The following is a 25,906-nucleotide window of genomic DNA, read 5'->3' as shown; positions in this document are numbered from 1 at the left end:
ATTTTTTAAAATGTCTTTAATTTTTTTTTTTTTTTTTTTTGTTGTTGTTGTTGTTTTGTTTTTTTATGGAATACCATGGTCAGAATTCATAAAATTACTTCGAGAGATCATTTGTGCTCGCTAATAAATTGACTCTTATTATTTCGCTAGTATCATTATCTGCCCTGCAACGAGTTGTTTTTTTTTTTTACTGCCCTTTGAGTCTGCCCTACTAATTACATTAAAATGACAAGATATCAGTATCATATCAGACAGTTGCTGGATTTATTTATTTTGTAATGACTGATTATTCTGTTTGATGTCTTTTGACCGGTATTTACATTTTAATAACTTGACCGACTTTTTTTATTTAGTTGTTGTATATTTACACAATAAATAGCGCACATTCAGCTGTAATACTCTAAAGATATATTGGGTTTATATTGGTTCTTGGTACTGTGATCGCCACAAGTGTTCAGCATTGTGAAAGTTAAATAAAATCTGTTGTTTCATTTTCTTGATGCCACTTTTTAGAATTTTCCATTACAATATGTTTTAAGGGAAGGGGTGGGTCAGTAATGTAAGTAGATCTAGATGCTGGGAAAAGGGATGATGTGGTGTAGAAATCTATGGCCTCACTCCTCTTGTCTCATTCGCCTAGCGAAGTGGGGTTTTCGATTGGCTGGCTGGCAAAGCTGTAGTAACACAACGTCCTCGCTTAGCCCTAACCGGATCTGCGCGAACTGCCTCTCACGCATTTGACACATCAGGCCGCTAGTTTGATCTTGGCACTACACACGGTTCATACCGCTGCTGGCTGTGCAGAAGTACATCAAACGACGGCTGCGCAGCTTCGACCGACAAAGCACGTGACATTTTTTTTTCCTCCTATAGTAAAAACCGCTTTTGGATTAATAGTTCTGTGTGGCATTTTAGATGACTTTCTTATTCTTGACTGATTTAATCGTATTGATGTAGCCGAGATCTAGATCTACCAAAGTTGCAAGAATTTCAGGATATTGTAATGATTTCTAGTCTACATCGGCTCAAGTTTCATCTGTAATGTGTGGTGACTGCAGTTGAAATATCAAACTGTTTTTTTTTTAACAGGACGTACCGGCGTAGAGAGTTCAAGGGAGGGTACGGGGGAATTCTTCTTACAAGTATTTCAATGCGTATTAGTAGAATCTAGATCAGTTTCTGTCATATAGATATTGTTTTATAATAGTTTCCGTCCATTAATTAAGAATTGTGACTATAGAGACAACTTCGATCAACATTTTGAGTGTCAACTCAGACTTAAGAAGTGTAGGTAGACTCTAGCATCGTTTATGAACTTAACGCATACAGATCTTTTCTTTTTTAAATAAAATCTTCAGAATTTTTGTTAATTTTTTTTCATTAATCTCTATAGTCTATCAGTTACAGCCAACCGATTTCTAACATCGTTAATGGTTTAAAGTTTGTAACTATGCAAGATTAAAGTGCTCGGATATTAACAAATCTTATATTTCAATTATCCCTCAGAGAAAATCGGTCAATATTTATTTCTATATTAAGTAGTCTAGATCTTTGTAGCTTATATTTATTTTATTCTTTCCATGTCGTTATAATCAATCTCACAAGATCTAGAATCAAGTGATGTTGGATTGTTCAACATGCGAAAGGTCAGAAAGGCTGACATAAAAGGAACCCCCAAAAACTGACCAAGAAAGCAGAATCTAGATATAAATTCTAGATCTAATTGATTAGAGTAGAACTCTTAATTGTCATTAAACCTTAATCGCATTTAATAGTCGCTAGTCTACTTGTTTTTTTGTTGTTGTTGTTGTTGTTGTTTTTTTGTTGTTGTTTTCAAATTCTGTAAAGTAAGAACAAACATTTAAATATTTTTAAGCTGTACATTAACTTCTCTTCATCGTTGTTCTAAAATGACTACTTTAATGCATGTTTGATTCATTCATTATTGTTTTACCTAAAATAATTCAGATGAGCATATGTGTAGGCTTAGAAGACTAGTCAGCTTTAGGAATACAAAGAAAAAAAAAAGGAATTACTGACAGTTAATGTTTTTAACTATGTGTGGCATACAAGCTAGAGCTCTTTTCTTTTTGGTTTAATCCTATTAAGAGAATTCAGCTATTAATCACCTCCGCCATAGACCTAGCGTTTTTTTTTTTCTACTCCTACTTACCGGCTTGGTGGGTGAACAACCGCGTAGTCCAGAAATACTCTGGTCTCGTTTCTCAAGACAAAAATTCGCCGGACTTGTGCAAGTGGTTAAAGCTCCCCATCCACTATGGTGTGCATCATCACCAGAAGGGAGTAATCTTGGTGAGGGAAAAGTAAGAGCTAAAAATAGCTGTCGTGGGCTATCTCAGCCTTGATGGAAGTCTGGATGCCGAGAGTTACGTTATAATTGATATACGAGAATGTAGGCGATTCGGAAGTGTTGATTGTTGCGAATGTCAACTTTTGGGGAAGAAGATGAAAAGTTTTTAGTAGTCATTTATTTTTTTTATACATTTTATTTTTTACTTACGAAAGGACGTTTAACATGTTTCTTTTTTTTTTTTAATAATTAAAATACTTTGATTTTGTTTCTTTGATATTCCGGTGTTAATATATTATAATTTTAGGCATCACCTTGACGCTTAAAATAATGTGTCGCATATTAGTTTTGTTTTGTTTCAATACTTGTTTTAGTAATGTTTCAAACTGATGTGTTTCTTACGTTTAAATTTGATACATCTAGATTTATCTCTGACGTAGTGTGGGCAAGGTACTCGTCAGGCATCTTATCTAACTAGTGCTCCCTGATGAGAAAAAAAGGGGGGCTTCCCTTTACTGTAGGCCAGCTCAGATAATCTCAGTTATTCTATTGTGACATTTACCACGTAGGCCATAATTTGTAGATAATGTTAAATTGTGTTTCTTTAGGTTGGCTATTAAGTTATCTTTTGTACTTAAATCATTCACATAACTTTAAAAATTGTTCATTCTAGACTACTTTGAATAAGACATTAATTAATTTACAACACACGCTCTGAAGTGTGACTTGATTCCACTGACACTTTTGTTTTGGGATAACTGGAGAGAGAGAAAAAAAAGATCTGGAAATATTTCTGAAATTTGCGCGTTTCTCGGTGCGGTTTGAGTGTGCTGCTAGCAAATCTGAATGGTCTTTAGCCGAGGCAGATACAAACGTCTTTTTGGTGAGGACTGTTGTAGCGACTCATTCATTTCACAAGCCAAGTGAAAGTAAATGATATTTGTTGACATTGTGATTGTATGGTTGTTCAATGGCCGATCAGTTTGGATATCCCTGTAACATCGATGCCCCTGGAGCTCCACAATGCATCTATGCCTCTTTTCAGGACATGGGCATCAAAGATGACTTTCATCAGAAGTCGATTCTTGTGTGTATAGACGAACTGTGTGGTCAACAGCCTGAAAACGTAAGTATACTTTTTTTTTAACTTTACAAATATGCCTATCTCTATAATTTTATTTTTAGTATTTTTACAATGTAAAATTTTGTTGATACTAGATTTAGATCAACAATAAATGTGTATTTGTATGCAAAACATTTCAAAACCAGTAGCAACAGAAGTCTGTCAATTGCTAAATATTGCTTTTGAAAAAGAATTCAATCATTGGGGGGGGGGGGGGGGCTTTAGCGGGACCTACGGTTATGTCCTTCCACCGAAAAATAAAATGGTCAAAACTCCATCTAAAATTAAAAGTAGTGAAAAAATGATTGAAACGTTGTCATATAATTATCATATTGATGGGGAAAAAAAGTTGGCTTTACTAAAATAATTGTTTGCAAAGTAATAAAAACAAAAATCTAACTTAGATCAATATTAAAATATACATCTTCCATCTATTAGGCATATTTCAATATGCTAGGTCAAAAATCGTACAAGTGCTCCTTCTTCCTTAGTGCCATTAGAAACGGAATGGGTTGCCTGAATCAGACAGGGAAACCAATGACTTAGCAGGGTTAAAGTTACATGCATGACTAGATTGACACATGAAATGTGTAGGGCATAATTATCTTGAAGAAACCTTTGTTATCTATAATATAAAATATTACAAATGCTAGGTCAAATAAATACATGAAATCATTTCTTGTCATTCGAGCATAGAATGATTAGCTAATTTAGTCACACAAAAACAACATTGAATTAAAGCAATTTAATCAAAGTTAACCAGAATGGCTTGATTAACCTAAGCATGTGTAAAGGACAATATTGTCCTTAAAAAAAATATTTGGCGAAAGAGCCCACAAAAATGTATCGGGAAAAGCTTTTTTTAAAATCATATCATTCACATCTGAGATTAACATTTCTGCTTCTTTCTATTATCTATTGTTAGATAAATGAAAAACATATTAATAGAACCTAGTCACTTTTCTGGAAATATGAGTAGGTACTGGCTTGGTTATTAGAACATCCTATTCCTCACATATACATTTATTTTGGGAGCTCCGGCTTGATAATATCTCCATGTCATTAAAACTCCACTTTTCAACCCGTCAGCTGCATAGCTCAGTTGACTTACCTTTCAATCACCCTCAGGCAGCAAGCTAGAGACACTTTTTATGTGTTGTGTTTCTCCCACGTAATAAGTGCAGTGGATTGTACACATGTACACAAACTTACTGTCCTCATCCTAGACCTCAAGCAAAGCAAACATTTTTTTTTTCTACTTTTCTTGACATTGTAGAGACATGTATTAGACATATGTTGTTGTTATTCATTACGCTGGAAAAAAAAGTATTGCCTTAAGCATATAATCTAACGCTCCATTGATTGGTTTACAATAGAATATACAAGGCACATCACTTTTTATCTTTAGTATCATCTGAACATGTATGTAGTTACTAAAACCAAATGTACATACTTAAAAACAAAACAAAATAGTGTATGTAGTTACTAAAACCAAATGTACATACTTAAAACTTACTAAAACCAAATGTACATACTTAAAACTTACTAAAACCAAATGTATATACTTAAAACTTACTAAAACCAAATGTACATACTTAAAAACAAAAAAAAAACGTTAAAAAAAAATTGAAATGTTTTGTTACATACTTTCTTGTCTCATATTGATCTACAATTCTACATCTTGTCTAGTTGTAAATCCCATGTCACCATAGTCTTCATTGTGTTCAAAAAAGTTCATAATTGCAACACCCACAAAGCGTTTCCTTGCGTCTTTTGTTAAATTAAGTTTGCAAATTGCATACAGATACATTATTTCAAAACATTTATTTAAATGCAGCTCATGTTATTAAATAGCTTGATGGGATATGAGAATATATGCAGACGTAATACGACTAACCCACAAAGGCCGCCTAAAAGTTGGTTTTTAAATGTTGCCATTTGTTTTAGTCAGGCTCCATTATTTGTGTTGATCTTTTTTTCTTTTATTTTTTTTAAACATTGTAGTATTATTGAAAGGAGAGAAAAAAAAGTGGAGCCAGTATCAAGATCTCATTTAGAAACATGTCATTGGCATTCTTAAATTATGTTTTCCCCAATCCAGAGAATATAAATGTCTGCTTCTAACAGTTGTCCGAGATTTAGAAATGAAAAAATATATTGAGTCCTAATCGCAACTGAAATCTGGTTGGTTTCGAAACCTTATACATACAGCTTGAATATTTTATTTGTTAAAGGTAGAAGTCTTAAATGTTCTTATGATGTAGGTGTTCCCTCCACACACACACACACACTTACTAGACATGAATAGATGGAGCCGACATTCCTATTTCCTACTGAGATATAACTATTACAACTACTATTTTCTTGTTTCACCAAATATAGTTTTAACAAAACAAGATTACAAAGACATTTTGTGTGGAAACACAGACTCAAAATCGGCCCCCGAAGTGGTCCACCCAGGCAGGCTTCAATATTTTCAGAAAGAACATCCAAATGAAATTATATCAAAGACAAATGAGAGATAAGAATGGAGAAAGAAGGTTGACAGATCTTGTGTAGTGCCTCAACGGTACAGCAGATCAAAGGATAGGTGCAAGTGAATACAAAGTTAGATGTGACCCTGGCCTAACTAGTTCCCCTTTCAGACCTTGTGGTCTATAGGGCAGATGATGTAAAGTTCATCTGTTTTTTGTGGCCTACGGTTAACGAGGGTGTCATGTAGCCAGGACAACGACCAACCGCCTTTACTTTTCCCCAACTAATATCAGGTACCCATTGGAGCTGGGTGGACTCAGAGGCACCTAAGGATTCCGAAGTTGAAAATCCCAGTCTTCACCAGGATTCGAACCCGGGGCCCCCGGTTCGGAAGCCAAGCGCTTTCCCGCTCAGCTACCGCGCCTCTCCTGGCCTAACTGAAGTCTTATAATAGATGTAATTGTTTCGAAAAGGATCAATCTCTTGTTCGAATGCTAAAAAAAAAAAAAATAATAATTCCGCAATAAAAAAAAATTGTTCATGAAAATGACGTTTACAAGATTACTGTTCGTTTTAATTTAGGTCTAACTTATAATGCATACTAATTAGCTTTTTCTCTTTAAAAAACTGCTTGCATAACTGATTTTAAAAATTAGATTTTTTCGCTTTCAGAAAAAAAAAAGTAGCCGTTGCATCAGAACTTTGAATTGTCTAAAATATTGTGATGTCGAATTTTCAATATCTTTTCTAGTTTACGAGATCTAAACGGGACGGACGGACAGACATTTCGCACAAAACTAATAGCGTCTTTTCCCCTTTCGGGGGCCGCTAAAAAGGCATGTAATCAGAAACACATTGAAGACGCGTTTTTTGTCGAATGCTTTTATTCTCTTACACCTAGCAAGCACCCTTTAATGAATGATTACGTGCATTTGATCTACCTCAGACCTTAGGTACCCCTCTCCCCAGTTACAAACTGCGCAGTTTTTGAGCGACCTTGGACCCAGAAAACACCATGCACTTTTAATCGTTACGAAGACGTGCGTGTTGGACCGGGGTGCTTTATAAGGGGGGGGGGGGGGACAGTAACATTCTTAAGGTCAGTAGACCAAGTCAACATGGCCCTAGCTGGTTTGCTCGAGCCTTACTGTCTCGAAGTAGGTCACATGACGTCATGTACTTGTAGTTTTTTTTTTTTTTTTTAACTATCTTAAGATTTAGTTTTTGTCATCTCTCATTGGATACTCGTGTATATATATATATATATATTTATAGTTTTCCATGTTGCATACTGAACTTTGGTTCTAGGAAAGTTGCTGGCTTGCATACTGGTCAATAGTGCTGACTCTATACTTGTTATTTCACGCTATTGCACTGAATGTTAATTGCTGAGACTTAAAAGTAGGCACTTTACATATACAACTGGCATGTTCTGTACACTAAGATTGCCGACATTATGGCGCCTTGGCTTGAGTGGAAATCGTAGGACTACATTCTTATTGAAGTCATACGCCCCCTCCCTTCTATGCCAAAAAAAAATAAATTATAATGTACAGAACATCTTGACCATGAAAGCTGTGACTGCCTGTATGCCATACGTATTTATGATTAGCCAATCTGATTCCACTGCTAAGCACCCCAGGTATTCTGTTAATAGATAAGAAATGGAGTACAGATTCGTTCAGTTAGTTTTATAATAGCATGTTAATATTGCATCTGATTTCTAGAATGTGCAAAAAAAAAATCTCTTGATACTTCAGTTAACGGGTAGATTTCTATCATCTATCTTCTCTTGCATTGTGGTAATCTTGTTGAGCTTCTAATGATAGTTTATTCACTACATTTCAAGTGTGAAAATGTTTCTTATTCCATAAAAACTTGGACAACTGTTAGAAGCAGACATTTATATCCTCTGGATTGGGGAAAACATAATTTATAGGAAAATCGTTAGTCGAACAGTATTCGAGATCAGCCTCCACCCAGGTTCCTCCATAAAGGAGTGGCTTGAATAGAGGTATTGTAAAAAAAAAAAAAAAAAAAAAAAAAAAAAAAAAAAGCTTGATCAGAGCTCCAACTCTGACAGAGAGAAATGTGTAGTGGAAATACTCCGGGGTAGAAGGAAGCTTTATTATGGCTGTATACCACCATTAATGTGCCACACCATCTTTACTAAATACCAACAGAACATTCCGGGTTATAACAGTTTTTATTTGTCAAACATTTTTCACACATTAAAAAAAAAAATTTTTTGAATTCATCCCCCAAAGAGGGTAGAAAACAAATGACATTTTCCCACAACATTAGAAATAAGTTATATTTATTTTTATATATTTTTTTTTATTTTGAAAAACTTTTAAATAAATGGATAAATGATTGTGTTTACACTTTTTTTTCGTATTTATATTTTGGATTTTTTTTTCTTCAGCAATTATACTCATCGTCCCTTCCGCCACCCGGTCATTGCCCTAATATGGAAGGTAAGTGAACCTACACAATATGCCTAGAAATGAAAGTTAAGATTTGCTCATCTAACAGAGCATTGCACATTGTTAGCCTACGTATTGCAGTGTTGCACTAGGAACATAAAGCAACACCCATCATTTGTTCAAACATCTATATACAAACCCCTCCTTTGTTCAAACAACTATATACAAACCCCTCCTTTGTTCGACTAAATATATTATATAGTATATTAAATACTGTATTATATTGTAGGCCACATATTTAGGCGAAAATCTTAATCGATCACCGGCGAACAATGATTATGCTTGCCCTGGATGTGGTAAAATATGTAGGTCACAGCTGGGGCTTCGTATTCACGGGAAGTACTGAAGTCCTCATTAATCTTTGGACTCGAAGACAAGCCTTATTATATACTAAGTTTAAGCGGAAATTTTCTGTTCCAATACACCTGTTTTTATAGACTCTATTGAAAGCATATAATCTCTCGGAAAATTCCTCTCACTACCCCTTCTTTACCGGACATTAAAGTGACTCAGAATAAGTGGTAAACTCCTATATGTTCAAGTTTAGATATCAGTCAAGGCTCTAGGTTTTAAAAAGCAGATCTAGATGTACCTTAGACTAGATTTTTGTTCTGAATATCATCATCGCGAATAGTGGAGGGGGGGGGGTATCTATTACCTTCAACACTGTCTTTTCTTATGAAATGTTGCCAAGTAAGTGAATATCTAAATGTGTCACCTGATCTCTCTCCTAAAGTTTTATTACCACCGACGTCACACCCCGAGCCATTGAAAAAAAAATCAATGGAGTTTTGCCTGCACTTTAGTGGTCAAAGAATTCTTTACCTGAACTAGTGACACACATTTTCAAACGAGTCATTATTGAAAGATCCATACAGACTGCTATTTAAGGAAGCGGAATGTCTAATTTTAGACTAACCGCAGAGTCAAATGCCAAGTGACACTATCTTCTCGTTCTGTGCCACAAACGTCTGCCTCGATACTATTTGGTGACTTTCTTTGGGCGGATACTGCCAGTCTTATCAATTGTATAGGCCTGCGTGACGATTGTCATGTTGTATAACATGTCTGTGTGACAAAAGAGAGGCTTTATTTTACGCTCTTAGTGTTCTCATTCACCTAGTCTATGACCTAGACATATTACTAAAGTAATTCAGCCGAAACTATTGGCCAACTTTGGCACCCCATTTCTCTTTATCATTCAATGTTTCCAACTAGCCCACTTCTCTTTAAACTGGAAGGGTAAAAGAATTTAACATTCTTTAGCATTCTTTAATATATTCCCCTCTTGTAACCACTTTCTAGCAAAACCTTTTTGAAGGAAAAAAAAAGGAAGCTTACTATTAGAGATCTGAAGGAAGAAAATAAAGTTTTCTAGATCTACTTTGGTTTGATATAATTGTTTCTCAAGGCGTGTAGCAATAATGACATTTGCCTTTCTTTGAATTTGAAGCTGCTGCTGGAGATGAACACAGATTTGCAGAGTACAACTTCTCCTCCATGCAGAGATGTCATGTATGTGATAAGTTTTTATATGGTTTGGTCAGACAAGGCCTACAATGTCGAGGTGAGCTTTGCTAAACCTAGGCATAAATATTGTATACCAGTATCAGTTTTATAAATAAAATTTTTACTTTAAATAAATGGGGCATATATTAATACATTTTTTTAATGATTTTACTCATTATTTAGATGTAATATCATAAATGACCCTAATGAATATTTGTGAGTAAAAACTTCTTGCTGTTGTTGTTTACAAAACTGTTTTATACTTGCAGAATGTGGAATGTGTTGTCATCGTTTCTGTCATGCTCAAAGACCAACTGAATGTGATGTGCTCAAGCTGGAGAGATTGAGACGACCTAGTTTTACTAGCAGTAAGTTGCACTTGCAATGCATATACCTGGTTTTATAGACCTAGTTTTTATATGTTTATATATCTTTAATAACTGCAGAGATTATTTAGCTATTTTATATTTATTGAGCTTCAAGCTTCTCCAAATGAAAAAGAAAATATGCTGTTTGTTTGTTTGTTGTTGTTTTTTTATCTTTGAAGCAGTAACATTTTTTTTTTGTACTGAACAGATTCTGTGTTTGGTTCAGAGTTGACAGAGGAGGTTGAAAAGTCCTGTATGGAAGCTCCATGGGTTGTAGTCAAATGCGTACAGGAAATTGAGAAATGGTGCATGATGCACAGTAAGCATTCATTTCAGTTTTATTTCTACATTGTTTGACTAGTTGTTGTTCACTTGTCACTGTAGGCAACAGCAAATCTAATGTAGAGGGTTTTTTTTTTTTCCTTTTAGTATCTTGGCTTTATGAAAATTTAATGTTAATGGTTTTCAAAGTTCATAATAACAGGAATACTTAGTAAAGCTTAATGTTGGAAGATTTTTAAAAATTAAAAACATGAATGCTTAATAAAGTATAGTTTTAAAGGTCGGGTTTTGTTTTTAAAATATGAATGCTTAATGAATTTAAACATTTAAGGTGGGGGGTTTTTTGTTTAAATTTTTTTCACTTGTCATTTGTTGGATGAATGTTGTTTATGTGTTGTCTGTATTTTCAGAATCAGAAGCATTAAGTATATATCGTATCTCTGCCAGAACAGAAGAGGTGAATGAAATAAAAGCTGCTTTCAATATGGGTGAGTTTATGTCTTAAGTTCAGTCTATGTATTAGCACTTCATGTGTCAGTTCACAGTGTTTATGTGATAGTTTTTTTTTTTTAAAGTTTCTTAACAGTGATTCCTTCTTTTTATTTTTAGGTGAACAAGATCAGGTGAATTTATCAACCCATGATGTTCACTCTATCGCAGGGGCTCTTAAAAAATACCTGCGAGAACTTCCGAACCCGGTGATTCCAGTGGAAATGTATAGTCAATTTATAGAAGCTGCCAGTAAGTTATCTTCAAGCTTAAATATTCACTTCAAGTAATGTACAGACAGCAAGGGTCATTTCTTAAACTTAACATACAATTACATACATCTTAAACATAAAGTAGTGAATTTAGAGAAAATTTTGTAGATTTTTTGCTGAATAAACTAAGGGTTTAATAGACATTGAAAGTAAGCTAGGGAAAAAAGTATTGCAACCAATGTTAAATATAAGTGTATTTTATTTTTTAGCTACTATCCTATTACTAGTGAAATGGCATTTTCTTTACAGAAGAAATGGGCCAAATATCTGGTTCTTCCAATGTCAAGTCAGTGCTAGAGCTGGTAGATGATATGCCTCCGGCCCACAAGTCAACTCTCACCTACATCTTTGCCCATTTTGCCAGACTGTGGAGGTGGCAGTTTGATTCTGATGTGGTGGATGGTATTGAGAAAGTACTTCATGTTTTCTGTCATATCTTGCTAAGACCACCATGGGAAAGAATCATGTAAGTAGTTTTCTTTTTTCCTTAAAAAAAAGCTGGTAATGAAAATCACTTTCCCTTCAATAATTCTTAAATTCTCCCTCTTATGTGTGTGTGTTTATCATTCTCAAATTATATGCAACTTAAAGGATTCTTTAAGAAAACTATTTTAAAAAAAAATAAGTTTTCTGCAGTGATCAAGTTCTTTGTCATTTCAATGCTTTTTGACTTTTTTAACATTTTCTGTCAATATTTCCAAATCTATTTACAATGATTCATATTTGAAGCCCAAAGAAGAAAAAAAAAGCCTCATTAAAAGAACTTTTTGTTTGGGTCGTTTAGCTAAAGTTACAACACTTCATATAAACAACATTCATGGCAACAACAACAAATAAGAGAAAAGTCTGTTAAATCATGTTTGGATTACAAGAAGGCACTATTGATACTATTTAAAGCTTGTTGTTTTGACTGCAATCAAACTTTTATAACATGTCAAGGACAATGTCCGATTTTTTTATTTTTTTTTAAGTTTGTTCCCTGGTTGTCATAGGTTAATTTGACCTGTCTTTCCTTCTTCTTTCTGCCCCTCCCCCTACCCAAGAAGTGTTGGGATTGAGACCGACACACGCTGTTGCTGGCTCTTTGTCAGTCTGTTTTGGTCATGGTGACCTTTCACCTTTTTATCTTGTATTTCGTATGATCCACTATTTTGTTGTTTTTTTTAGTAATCTCAGGTACGCCCACTCTTAGATAGGTGTGTATTAATCTTTTAGACTCCCATCATGTGTGAAGGTAATAGTGAACCATACTTGATCAGCCAGGGCAGCTTCAGTCTAGAGCTACCTTTAATTACAGGTGGACTGGACTAATTACATCTGGTGATTGTCTGAACATGTCACTATAACACTGAGCTTTGTCTGATATCCTGTTCATGTCTCTTGTAGTAGTTAATAGTACTAAGGATTGGACACTTTAATTCAGCCTTTTCTAATCGAGTGTCTCTATACAGGGATTTCAGTGAGGTTATGTTATAAATATGGTAATTAAATAGAGAGATTAGCTAAGCTTTATTATTGTTATGTGTGACTCGAGACAGGCTAAAAATAGAAAAGCAAGAAGAATAGTATCTTGTGTATTTGCTAAACACTAGAGTCAACTAATATGTATGTATATCTTTAATTACATACTTGGCGGTGACCTTTTACTTTAGTTGGTATATTTATGTAGTGTTGTTAGAACTCTGGAACAATATAATAGAAACACATTACTCCCGAAAATAATGTAATACCTTCATCCTGGTAACATTTGTTGGGATTTGTTTATAAATCTTGTGTTTCATCTTTGTTGGGAACATAATTGACACTTCTTCCTAAGTATCCCATCAGGAGAATAGGTTTGAGCAGTTGATTGTACCTGGTCCTCACAGCAGTCTGGCCCTTCCCTCACATTTGGTCCAATTTGAGTTTGAGTTCACTCATTGAAAATGATCTCATGATTTGAAAGGCTAAGAACGTATGGGTGTGTGTCTCTGCAGCCCATCAGGAAATGACGTTGTAAACAGTGAATTCAGTTTCTAACAGATATTGAACAAGGTTTCACTCAATATTGACTCCAACACGTTTTATTCCAGTCATTGTAGTTGGCTGCTAGTCTCTCTTTTGGCCAAACACTTTGCTTTCTTCTTACTAGGCTGGATTACTAAGAGAACATGTGTAGGTTACCGAAGTACCATTCCTGCTCCGCCCGCCTTCTCCTTTGTGTCTAACGAAGCAAAGACTCGTGGCATTGTTGTCCAGAAATCCATAAGGTTGGCTGCTATGTTCAAACCTTTTGGCAGCAATGCATGACTAGCTAGCTTGACCCTAGATGCCCTCCGACTGTGAACTGGGAAAAAAGAGGGGGGGGATTTATGATCTTACAGGAGGGAGGGGCAAATAATTTTATGAACAACTTCAATCCTACCAGACAGCGGCAGCCAGCCGTTGCTCATCGGGGTCAGCATGACCCACTAAACAGCCAATCAGAAACTAGAATGTAGTCCTATGCACGGAGACAACTGAAGCGAAGGAAGAAACATTACGAGGTAAAGGAGCGAGGGAAAAGCGGTTAATGGCGGGGGGGGGGGGGGGGGGTGCGTAATGAAAATGTAACCGCTGTTTTTTTCTTCCTTGGAAAGTCTTTGGAGGCTCACTACAACTTGACCTATAGAAGTACGTACACACATTTGTTACACAAGGGGAATGTATATATGCAACAACAGAGTTCTCCAACGGCTTGGTTTCAATCACAATAGAATGAATGAACCAACTAAATCTAAATGTCTCATAACGCACAAGTTATAGTGGTCGCTCTGTTATGGTTTTATTAACTTAAATAGTTTTCGCCAGAAAAGAAAGTAAATAGCACTGCGGTAAATAAAGCTAAACGGGAAAATGATAATTCATGGATAAAAGTATCTCCACATAGAACTAAACAAAAATCTTATGTGTGATATGGTTCAGCATGGGACTATGGCAAGACAATATCATTTCAACCAGACCAACTATTATAACGTTTCAACCAAAGTTTGACTTATTGCTGCTTGTTGATGGATCGAATAAGACGTCCTGAAGAAGATGTAGTAAACCATTGATTTCTTAAATATCATTTTATTATTTTTAAATATGGGGGGGGGGTGTTAGTGTGTATTCCTCCTTGACCTCTGTTGTGAATTAACCAATTTTTGGTCGTCATAAGTCTATCGTTATATTATCTGTACCAGTACTAACCTCTCTCTCCTCCACGCACGGCACACACAAGGCACACTATGGGTCGGGGAGAGGAAATAGTAACACGGTTGTGTCTGGTTGACACGAAATGTCCCAGTGACCTCTTCTTCAAAATGCTGTCAAATTGGGTCACGAAGCTATTCTATCTGTAAAGGAAACTGATAAGCTCTACTTACTGTAAAACTACTTTTTTTTTTGTATGGGCTACAAAATGAATGAATGATAATAGACGAACGTTTTTTTTTTTTTGTTTTTTTTTAATTAATTTCAATATCATTAGCTTTATTTGAGGCATAGAACTAGCTTGCAACAGTCTGAAGTGGTTGTCATATCCATTGCTGTTTAGACTAATGGAGATCGCTTTATGCGAAATGCTTTGTTGTAAGCTTAACCATCTACATTTACACTGGATGTTTGTTTCTTTAATCTGATCTTAGCCAACTGTTTAGGTATGAACACACCGCGCTATTTCAAAACGATGCGATTCTCTCCTAGCAAACTAGTTCTGCTTTAACTTGACATCTTTGTGAAGGCGTGTCTTTCGATGTTTAAAACATAATATAGGCCTAACAGAAATACCATATATTAATAATAATGTATCATAATTGTCCTTGGGGAAATTTGTTATACAATAGTTCTATAGACATCCCCTTCCCATACAGTTCAGCATTTTACTGTCTCGTTTTGACTGCATACATTCATATATGATATATATAGAGAGAGATCTATGCAGTTTATAGTTAAACCTTAGCTCTCAATGTATCGCACAGTTGTCTGTTGGTTGGGAAGGAAGTAAAATCGTTTCCTAACGAAAAATCAAAATGTGTCGATATATGTCTTAGGTTAAAGAGGAAGTTATTTGTGTTAGCACGGTAGGGCTGATTTCATTTGGTCTCTCTTACTTGTGCTGATCTAGTTAACCTGTTAGGTTTTCATTACGTGCTTCTTAAGACACTTTCATTGGCAAGTATTTTAAGTTGTTTTGGTTTTAGTTCATTGAAATAGTAACGGCTAAGAAATGTCTTGCAGCTCAATGTAACTGGATGTAATCTACAAGGTAAAAAGTTACAGCTAACTTAAAAATATTTGTCTTTGCCTGTGACATGCTGTTACTCCGCCCAATCTTTCTCACTTTAGTCGTCTGACGTCACATATACCAAGTTGGAAGATTTCCATCTGCCTATGGCAAAATCTCGTTGGGTCACATAAAGATGAATGCGTTTGTCTCTCACACATGTTCACACATCCGTATATTAGTGCTTCACACATCCGTGTATTAGTGCTTCACACATCCGTGTCTATGTGTGTCAATGACGTGAACTGAAAGAAATGTGATATCGAGAGCTATGAACAAGAATTCTCACTGAATTCCCAAGCACATCATTTGTATTGCCCCCTGTCGTACATGTGAACCCTCACCTTTTGCCCCATCGTCTCTTTATTGCTTGTTATCTTTTCACGCTCACACTCAACTCCCCACCCATCTGAAAAAAAAATATTTTTTTCTTAAACTAAAACTTTGTGCTTATTTAGCTTTACTGACGAACTGCACTTCACGAATCATTAAAAAAAAATGGCTACATAATACACTTTTGAGATTTTATATCGCGTTCGTGGTTAAACTAGAAAAACTTCCTACAATTGAGATTGAAATTTCAATGTAATTTAACACCATCTAATAGTGTTGGGCCAACTCAATGTAAGCTCATTCACTTAGTGACTTCTAGATGTTCAGTAGGACAAACCGTAAAGTATTTTATGTATACTTTGTATTTATCTGGTTACTTGGTGGGCAATACATTATCGCTTTAAAGAAGTACCTGCCACTGCTATTAGCTACAGGCCTACTCTATGTGCTGGTATTTTTATATTGATTGACCAGTTCTTGATTGCTCTATGGGATGTGGTGACCCAACAGCACAATGTGACTACATTTTGAAACCTGCCGTCACCTTATGGTACATCACTCTACTAAAAGGAAGATTGGGTATCTTAAAGTAAAAATAGATACCCTTTTGTACAATGATAGGTTTCATTTATCTTTCCTTATCTGTACTCTCCTTGGACATTGTATTGAGCTGTGTACTTTGCCTACGGGGTGAGCAGCGGAGTGATGTGCACTTTTAGAATGCTGTAATCATGTCAGAATAACTTTTTTTAAAGGTGCACCAGCACTTTTGCGTAAGGCTGTGTTAAAAGAAGGCATTCAAAATTTTAATGATTTGTTCTCCTTGAAGTTGTATGTTAATGATATAACCTAAGTAGAAATGAATTATCAAACACAACCACATAGCCTCTTTCCCCTTCCTATCCACTTCAACCCCTTCTCCCAAACTAAGCAAGCGTTGAACTAAAAAACTTTGGTCTCCTTTTGTTGTGACTAAGGCAGGGTTCTATTGGCTAATACCAAGACATGTGTTACAAATACTATTTATTAAATAAAATTTGCACTTCTATCATTTTCATCATTTATAAAAAAAAAATGTTCATGTTCATTATTTGTACAGTTTATTTTATTTAAGCACTTTTCTTGGTAAATGGGAAAATGTTGTGCATGTTGTAAAGTACATAGTGTTGAACATGCCTCATTTGCATAATGGGAAAAATTGTAGTACTCTTTAAAACTTTGTTTCATTTTTGTTCTTTGCAGAGATATTGTTGAAAACACTAAACTTCACATAGAAATTTTAGAAGAGTTACTGAGAAATGGCAACTGGGGTGAATTTATGCCCCCTATACCTTCGCCCAACCCTGTTTTACCACCTCGTAAGTTGATTTACTACTCAGAAACAAAAGTTGTATGTTTGTAAGGTTGGTTTGAAAGAATAAAGTTTCTTCTAATACCTGGTATGTCTAAAATTAGTTTCCTTGTATGTAATAATGGAATATTTTATGCACTAGTTCAGTTCAGGATCCTTATATTTAAAAAAAAAAAAGGCAATACAAGTGTAACATAAATCTGAAAGAAGTTTAGAAACATCAAAGAATCACTGGTCTGGTTATCATTATTTAATGCTTGAGCAAAAGAGTTGTTAAGAATGAATAACGTTGATGCTTTTAATTGCAACAATATATTTTAAAAAAGAGTCATATTATAAATTGGTTGTTGAGCAGGTCCACCCAGAACCAGTGACATTATGCCCCTTTCACCACAAACACCAGAACTCAGAGATGCAGAATGGTATTGGGGAGATATATCCAGGGAGGATGTCAATGATAAACTCAAAGATCAACCTGATGGAACTTTCCTTGTCCGTGATGCTTCAACTCCTGGGGATTACACACTAACACTAAGGTGAATATAATTCCTTATTTACTTTATCAGTTGTTTTTTTATTTAAGAGTGTTTAGTTAAACAAATATTAGTTTTAGGTAAAATACTGTATAAAAATGATGTGAAGTTGTTTTATAATGCTTGAAGTTAACATTATTACATAGGAAAGAGCCTAAACTCATCAAGGCTGTTTTAAAGAGGAAATGTTTGGTTTTGTAGGCCGCATGTCAGTTGATTTACAGTATTGAATTGTGCATAAATAAGTAAATCTATCTATATTCCACTTGAAATTAGCAAGCCTTACGTGTGAACATTTCAATAATTTACAGAAAAGGTGGCAGCAACAAGCTCATTAAGATTTACCATAGAGACGGACGCTATGGTTTTGTGGAACCGCTGGAATTCACCTCGGTGGTCAGCCTGATCAACTGGTACCAGGTGAACTCACTGGCCATGTACAACAACATGCTGGACACCAGATTGATTTATCCTGTTAGTCGCAACATGGTAGGTGTTAAATAAAATAAGTCTATCACTCATCATTTTAATTGAACATGGTTTCAGTTTCTTGTTTATCACTCATTCATCATCACTTTTCATTGATTAGAGATCAATAATTTTTTTTTTAATTAGTTGAAAAATGTCCTAGGCTATAAATATATTTTACTGTGAATTTAAAGCTTTGCTTTCCATTTGTATAGTTAAAATTATTGTTTTTGATCATTCACTTCTTGAATGTATGTTGAGATTTATTTTGAAATATGTTTTTAAGTGCACTTTTATCCATTCACTGCTGGTTCTGGTTTTAAAATGTGTTTAATACCTGACCAAAGAGAGATAACTCTTAAACAAAAGAAATGTAAAAAAAAAAAAAAAAAAATTTCCTTGTGGCCTGAGTATTATTGATTGGATTTAGATCTATGTCAAATATGACAAATGTTCCCTTAACATTTCAAAAATGAAAGTAGAGTGTGAAAATGGGTTTTCCCCTTATAAAATATTTTTAGGGCCTTCTAGTTGTGGGTGATACATTAATCATACACTGCGCTTTCTGCCATGATCTAAAGAACATTTATTCCAAGTTTTATGAAGATTGGTCAAACGGTTTTGATTTCTATGCGGGACATACATACATACATACTCCTTACATTATACTTTATATATTAAATTTAGTTAATACAAAAAAAAAAAAATTGATTAAGAAATATAACAGCTTGACTGGTTTTAAAAAATACTTACCTTTGATCCCTTTAAAAAAAAAAAGCTTTAACAATACTGAATTTCCTGGTTAGGCCTTATGCACTTTGACATCAGCACTTAGTTAAAAATGTTCTAGAATAAAAATATTTTATTAGATAATTTAAAAAGAGCCTGTAACTTTCTATCACATCATGCAACATTATCAGGCTACCATAAATGCCAGATTCTATTGCAATAGTAGTTACAAGCTTAAGGCAACATTCAATTTATTCATTTTCCTTCTGTATTAGTTTATTAAGTGAATTTTGGTATTCATTTATTAAATGATTAGTATCATTGTTATAGAACTACCATGAACATAAACCTTTTTAAAGGCATAATTTGAATTGAATGTTTTTCTTTAAGCAGGACCCTCAAGATCCTAATCCTCCTCATGATATTAGTAAAGAAATAGACAACCTTGTGCGATTTAATCGTCAGTACTTGGAGAAGAGGTCTGCTTATGACATCTTATATGAACAACATTCTCGCTTGTCCCAAGAGATGCAGATGAAGCATCAAGCAATGGATGCTTTTAAAGAAACTCTGATTGTATTCCAAGACCAGGTAGAACTGACTAAGAGATCAATGATGGAGAATTCAGGACATGAACTTCAGAGGTAAAAACTCTTTTCTGTTGTTGTTGTTTTTTTTTTCATTCATAACTTTTTGTGTTCATATTTCCTACCTAATATCTGTAACAATGTAATTTAGGCTATTCATTTATCCTACCTAATATCTGTAACAATGCAATTACAGAATGCAAGAAAATTTGGAACTGTTAAAAACAAGAATGATGCGTATTCAAGAAAGTAAAAATGCATTAGAAGTAAGTAATAGTGGTAATTTTACTTAGAACTCTTTAACAAAACAAAGTGAATGTCTGTTATTGAATGCATGCTTATCTCAAGAAATCAAGTTATTATTTTTTTTTTGGTTTTTGATTTTGTTTTTCTGTTACTTCAAACATAGTTATTGTTAAAAGTCCTTATTTTTTGTGCATCTATGGCTTGGTTATACTTGTGAAAAACAAATGCCAAGAAATTTTTTAATTGCTTGACTCTATAGTAATATTTGCCAAGATATATTTCAGACTGAAGTCAGAGATCTAGACATATTATCCTTGTGGTCAGGACATAATATTGTAAAGTAACTGTGTCTCCCTCAGAATTTTGTTATTCTCTGCATTTAAGCAAAAAGGTATTTTTTAAAAAGTCTTTTAAACCTATCCCTATCAACAGGTTGATCTTGACAGACGGTCACATCGTAATCGTATGTTAATTGGAGAAATGAACTCAATGAAACCTGAGATCAAGCGTTTAAATAAACAGAGAGAGCAGTGCAAAAAGTGGCTAACAGATCACGGCAAGACACAAGATTTCCTGGATAATTTGTTGGAAGGAAGGAGAGACAAGTGAGTTAAGCATTAGTTTGATGATAGCAGTGCTAAATGTGTGGCTTCTGTTGAATTGCTATTTCTTTTATTGTGTCTTTAGTGATGATTTTCATCTATTTTCTTTCAGCCAAAGTGACTCATCTGAGTCTGACCACATAATACCCCATTATGATGATACTAACTGGTTGATTAACTGCCAAAGGCCCCAAGCCGAGGCCTATTTAAATGGCAAGCCTGATGGTACATTTCTCATTCGTCCTAAACCAGAAGAAGGAAATGTTCATGTTTTGTCAATTGTGTAAGCAAACCTTTATTCATTTATTTTGTGTCTGTATGTTGTTTTCATAAGTACATTTACTCAGCCTTTGTTTAATGCCCATCAGTTTAACATTGTTTCTCATTTTTATTTTCTAGGTGCCGTGGAAGCATCGGTCACTGTAAGATTCATCATTCTGAAACTGGATATGGATTTGTTGAGCCTTACTTAATCTTTCCTACTCTCAAAGAACTTGTCCTCCATTACTATCACACATCATTAGCAGAACATAACAATGATCTGGACATTTGTCTACTGCATCCTGTTAGATCAGCTATGGGTGTTGCTCCCAGTGATGTGTATCTACGTATGAATCAGTTGTAGCACTAACTTTGTGTGGGCCCTGACCCCTGTAGTTCAGTCTTTCTGCAGATAATGTGGAAGCAACAAGTTGGACACATACCAGCCTATTTCATCATACATTAACTTTGGTAAGAAGAATTAAATTCTGCTGGTCACAATTGATACACTTTTTGTGTTCTGATAAGGTTGCTTTCTAAATAACATGACTTGCTATGGAACCATTGATAAACAGAAGTGGTGTGTTAGAGGTTTTGTTGTACAAACTGTCATCATCCATACTGATTGCTAAACTTCAGACAACAATAATGGAGAGATTATCTCGACACATCTGTTCCTGACACAGAGTATGTTGCCTTTGTATGGCTGATGACTGCACACACATTCACTTGGTGTAAAGACTCCAGAAGTGTTTGCCTCTGGAAAGTGTTTTTGTTCTGAAACCTCACACATGAACACTTGTGTGTTACTTTAGAATAAGACAATATGTGTCCTCCTGTATTACAAAAGGATGTTTGGAGACACTGTATCTTTCAGATGAGAATGCAGTGATATTTCTATCTCCCTATAAACTGAACTAAACTTTCAGCCGGTGATGGATAACTGTCTACTAAACTGAAAAGAATGCTTGGATTTACTGGAATAAAAGCACAAATTGATACTTGGATGTACCAACTGTTTAATTGCTAATGAACAGGAGTAATAGTGATTTAGCCTTTTTAGAAGAAATTTGATTTCAATGTACTGTTAAAAAAACTACAGCTTTAAGTTAGCAATATTTATTTTAGTTTCACTTAGCTACTTTGTTTATGGTATGTTTTAATAACAAATAAGTTTTCATTCTCTAGGTTTTCTGTGTTGCTATTTCTAAATCTTGCATGAATCATGAAGACAATAGGTTAACTCTAGGCTACATGTTCCTGTGAGATATATCATGAGGACAATATGTAAACTCTAGGCTATATGTTCCTGTGAGATATTTCTTTTTTTAAAATGAGATTTAACTAAAAAAATAAATTGAATTGCTGCAAGCTAAAGTATGTATTATTTTTTGTTCCTTTATTTCAGGAATTAAAATTTTTCTGTTATTAATTTTTTTTAATGTAACCATAAAGTTGTTAAAATATTGAACAAAAATAACCAAAAAAAAAAAAGTAAAATAAAAACACCAGACAATGTATCGATTTTATTTATTTGTGTATCATATTGGTTTAACATAATCACTGATATAATAGTTTTTTTTAAGACAATGTATCATTACAACAAAGAATGTAGTTTTTCCTATTGTTTAGTTGTATGTGTTAGTTACTCAAGTATTGATCACAAAGAGCCTCAGATTATAGGAGGGAAAAGTTTGTTAGCATTGTGCAACTCATCAACTACCCATATTTTTACATTCTCACAGCTGGCCTGTGTTTTGAAACAAACAAACACAAAGTACTTATGGCAGTTGATTTTTAAAGATGCTAACACATTCAGTATTAAATAAAGGCAGTGACAAGTAGCATTTTAATGTAGATATTTCAAGTTAATACACAAAATATGTTAGAAGTGGTTACCTAGATAGATATGTAGTTGTACTACTTAGTTTGTCTTTCTTTGTCTCCCATAGACAGTCATTGTTTATAACATGTGTTTAAAAAAAAAAAAAACAGCAGTCACAATTGCATTGTAATTAAATTGTCTCGCTTAAAGTGTCTTTGTGTATTTAAAACCAACACATTACTTTATTTCTGTAAGTTTTTCTAAAACTCACTTAGTCAACATTATTGTTTTTTCCCCTAAAAATAAAACATTCTTAACATTTTAGTTTTAGCTGAAAACAGAGGGTTGTCTTATGAATCAGTTGTTTTTCATTTGAAAAAGTAAAAGACTAATCATTATTGTGCCTTGTTTGTGAAGATGCTTGTCTAAGCTCCTACAGTACTGATTAAAATGGCAAACTGTATATCTTCATTAGCCACACTGCTGTGTTGTGTTACATGCCATTGTTGGTTGACCTCTGGTAAACATGCTTTTGATCTGTTTTTAAACATTTAGTCTAGTTCATCCCATTATTTCTCTCTATATATTTACTAAGTTTGACTGCTGCTATTCTGAATAATATATCAAGATTTCCTCAATCATAAGATTTCATCATTTTCAGTTTCTGACCATTAGAGAAAACCTCCTTGCACACCACATATTCATTTTGTTAGCAACCACATTAATGCATGGTATACTCAAAACCACTTATTTAGCTAAAGGTCTACAAGAGTTTATATTTTATATCACAGCTCTACAAATTTAACAGTTCATTCTGTACAGAAAGATTAGCTTTTATTACAGCTTCATTCTAGACAGGTTATAATTGATCATTGATTCTTATAAATGATTATAGATGTTGCAAACACAAAATGCCAGAAAAAGACTTTACTTTAGAAATCTGGTTTTATTTTATTGTTGATCAGACTCAAGGAATGTTGGCGCCTTTTCTTAATATTGAGTGTTGTTCCTTTGTGCATGTAAGAATAAAGGTTCTCATGTTGCGGTGCAATTAGGCAGATTCTGGCTCACTTTAGAGCCTACCATGTTTATGTTCGGAGTGTTTTCTGTTCTTGTTGCATGTTGGTGAATATCTTGTTGTAACTAATGAGGTGAACTTCTCTACGGGTGTGAAAATAGTTTTTTTGGTACTATGTAATAATGGAGAGGTGGGCAATGTTTTTTTTTATTTTGCTTGATAGCTGACTGTTGATTGTATGAGTGTCTTTGTGACCATTTTTCTTTCAACATTTCTAAACGTCCAGTTGGTTTGTATATTTGTAATGTATAATTTCCTATATTTCCACAAACGGCTGCTAAATGGCTGAGATGGCCATAGGTAGAAGTACCATATGAACATGCTGTCACAGTGCTGTAAAAGGCTTTGAATACTTTGTTCTTATTAGAGAAAAAAAAATTATTTAGATCAAACAGTGCCATATTGATAAAAAAATAATGTGCAATTTGTTGTTTTTATTATTACTTCTGAAAACTGGAACTTTTTGCTTTGTTTTATAAGTATGGTTCTCCTTGCCAATCTGTTAACATGATTTGTAGGCACAATGGATTGAAATAGTGTCAATACTTAAGCATTTTCTTTTGCCAGCCATTAAATTTATTTCATTTCAAGGCTCCTGTAGATCAAGCATTTCCAAACTAGTAACACAGGTGTTAGCCTTTGCATTTTGAAAAATAGTCTTATAGAAAATATGCCTACTTAGTGTATTGAAAGAGTTTATATTGTTCTTAGTGTTGAAGTGACAAACTGCCAATGAATATTTATGTGTGCTGGCATACTTAAGAAAACTCTATGCTTTCTTGTTAATGAAATAATGAATGTTGTGTAAAGAAAAAATTGTTTTTAATTAATGACTCTGTTATGATGTTAATATTTTGGTACTGGCCAAGTGAAAGCCTTAAAATCAATCTTTCTACATGGACCAAATTAAGGGAGATGAACAAACAGTCCAACTTTGTGTGTGTGTAAGCATGTGTTGTTTTTAGCTTCTTGTTTGAAGTCTTCATCTTATGATCAATGTAAATACTATACATACACCAATCTCTTGGCATGAATGTCTGAATATTGGCCTGTACACTGTAAGTGTTGTCATTTGGACTTGTTCCCCACCCCATCAGTTTTGTAATACTTGTTTATGGGTATGTCACTGGCATACATTTGATAGAGAATATTCTTACTCTAAAAATTATTGTGCTGAGAAATAGACAAAATAAACATTATCTTTTCTTTGAAAGAGCCTTAATTTTTTATTTCATTGGATCAAAGTAAATCTTGTCAAATTGAATTTCTCTGCTGACTGGTTCTGCGCTTTAATGCTAAATGATGCAAGTGTACTAAAGAAACGCAATGGGGAAATGATACAGACAGACCCTACTTCAGTTATTTCAGCCTAAAATGTAATACATATTACTTGTCAAGACCTAATTCTCCACAAAAATCTCTTATAAAATTAAGATTCTTTTCTTTAGTCTTGGGGTACAAGTTTGGCTTTTCCGGACAGTGCCCTCAAACGTTTGAGCAAGTACCAAAATGGTACTTATACTTGGACAAATAGTAGTTTAAACGGCAATGGGGAAAAGATGTGTTAAGAATGTAAAGGTTTCAAATTCTTGAAGAAGTTTACTTAAAACCATGGCATATTTATTGTTCTTCAATTATCTGGTATATTTATCCAAAGAAATCGGATGTTAATCTTATTACACACTAGCGTGTCAGTGCAACACCGCGTGTGCTGACGTAATAAATGGATTCCTAATATGTCTTCCCTCATAAACACATGGCTTGTTAATTGTATTACACAATTATTCTACGCAGCGTTTCATTAAATTCTAAAGTGTTAATAATAATAAATATGTATAGTATTCTAATGATAAAATTATTTTTGTTTTGTTTTAAAAAAGAAAGAACATTTAATATTACGGTGTGTATTTACAAGTTAAGATCTATGAGTTAGTGCTATAAATCGACCAGTATATTTGTGTACCTTATAGTGCGTGGTTCAAAATAAAATCTGTCTTTAACTCAAAAGGTTTCAAATTTTTAAAAAGTTAATGGTCTACTTAAGTCTATTAATAAACTAGCAGTCTTAATAATATTGCTACTGAAAACCGCATATGGATTCCATGACATCGCCAGTTTCCTAATATTTGATTATTGCATTGACTTCTCAAATGTTGTCATGTTTTGTAAATGGGATTTGTTCTTGAAAGATCAGGATAACTGCTGTCGGAGGATATTCGACTCACTCTGTCTGTCTGGTACAATTTTTGTACACGTTATTTCTCCAACACCCATTCTCAGATCAAGTTGAAAC

The 25,906-nt window shown here is 34.1% G+C and overlaps 1 protein-coding gene across 9 annotated transcripts in view; it reads left to right on the top strand.

Moving 5' to 3' along the window:
- Positions 1-24,826, top strand: part of LOC106064965 (phosphatidylinositol 3-kinase regulatory subunit gamma-like) — an 88,471-nt gene extending 63,645 nt beyond the window's left edge. For 4 of the 9 annotated variants that reach the window (XM_013223644.2, XM_013223642.2, XM_056029528.1 and 1 more), the window contains 16 exons: positions 3,357-3,437; positions 8,335-8,386; positions 9,849-9,962; positions 10,174-10,272; positions 10,481-10,591; positions 10,965-11,042; positions 11,164-11,295; positions 11,565-11,781; positions 17,176-17,291; positions 17,640-17,820; positions 18,129-18,306; positions 19,405-19,658; positions 19,798-19,867; positions 20,280-20,452; positions 20,562-20,732; positions 20,849-24,826. In XM_013223644.2, coding sequence (XP_013079098.1) covers positions 3,357-3,437; positions 8,335-8,386; positions 9,849-9,962; positions 10,174-10,272; positions 10,481-10,591; positions 10,965-11,042; positions 11,164-11,295; positions 11,565-11,781; positions 17,176-17,291; positions 17,640-17,820; positions 18,129-18,306; positions 19,405-19,658; positions 19,798-19,867; positions 20,280-20,452; positions 20,562-20,732; positions 20,849-21,074 — 2,253 coding nt within the window. In that variant the 3' untranslated portion in view covers positions 21,075-24,826. Of the gene's footprint in view, positions 1-383; positions 1,039-2,984; positions 3,438-8,334; positions 8,387-9,848; positions 9,963-10,173; positions 10,273-10,480; positions 10,592-10,964; positions 11,043-11,163; positions 11,296-11,564; positions 11,782-17,175; positions 17,292-17,639; positions 17,821-18,128; positions 18,307-19,404; positions 19,659-19,797; positions 19,868-20,279; positions 20,453-20,561; positions 20,733-20,848 lie in introns of those variants that run through there. The other 5 variants (XM_056029526.1, XM_056029525.1, XM_056029524.1 and 2 more) reach the window with 5 other exon arrangements.
- The last annotated feature ends 1,080 nt before the right edge of the window (positions 24,827-25,906 follow it).

This window comes from Biomphalaria glabrata, chromosome 5, assembly GCF_947242115.1.
Source record: "Biomphalaria glabrata chromosome 5, xgBioGlab47.1, whole genome shotgun sequence".
Lineage (NCBI taxonomy): Eukaryota > Metazoa > Mollusca > Gastropoda > Planorbidae > Biomphalaria > Biomphalaria glabrata.
This window is presented reverse-complemented; position numbering and strand designations above follow the sequence as displayed.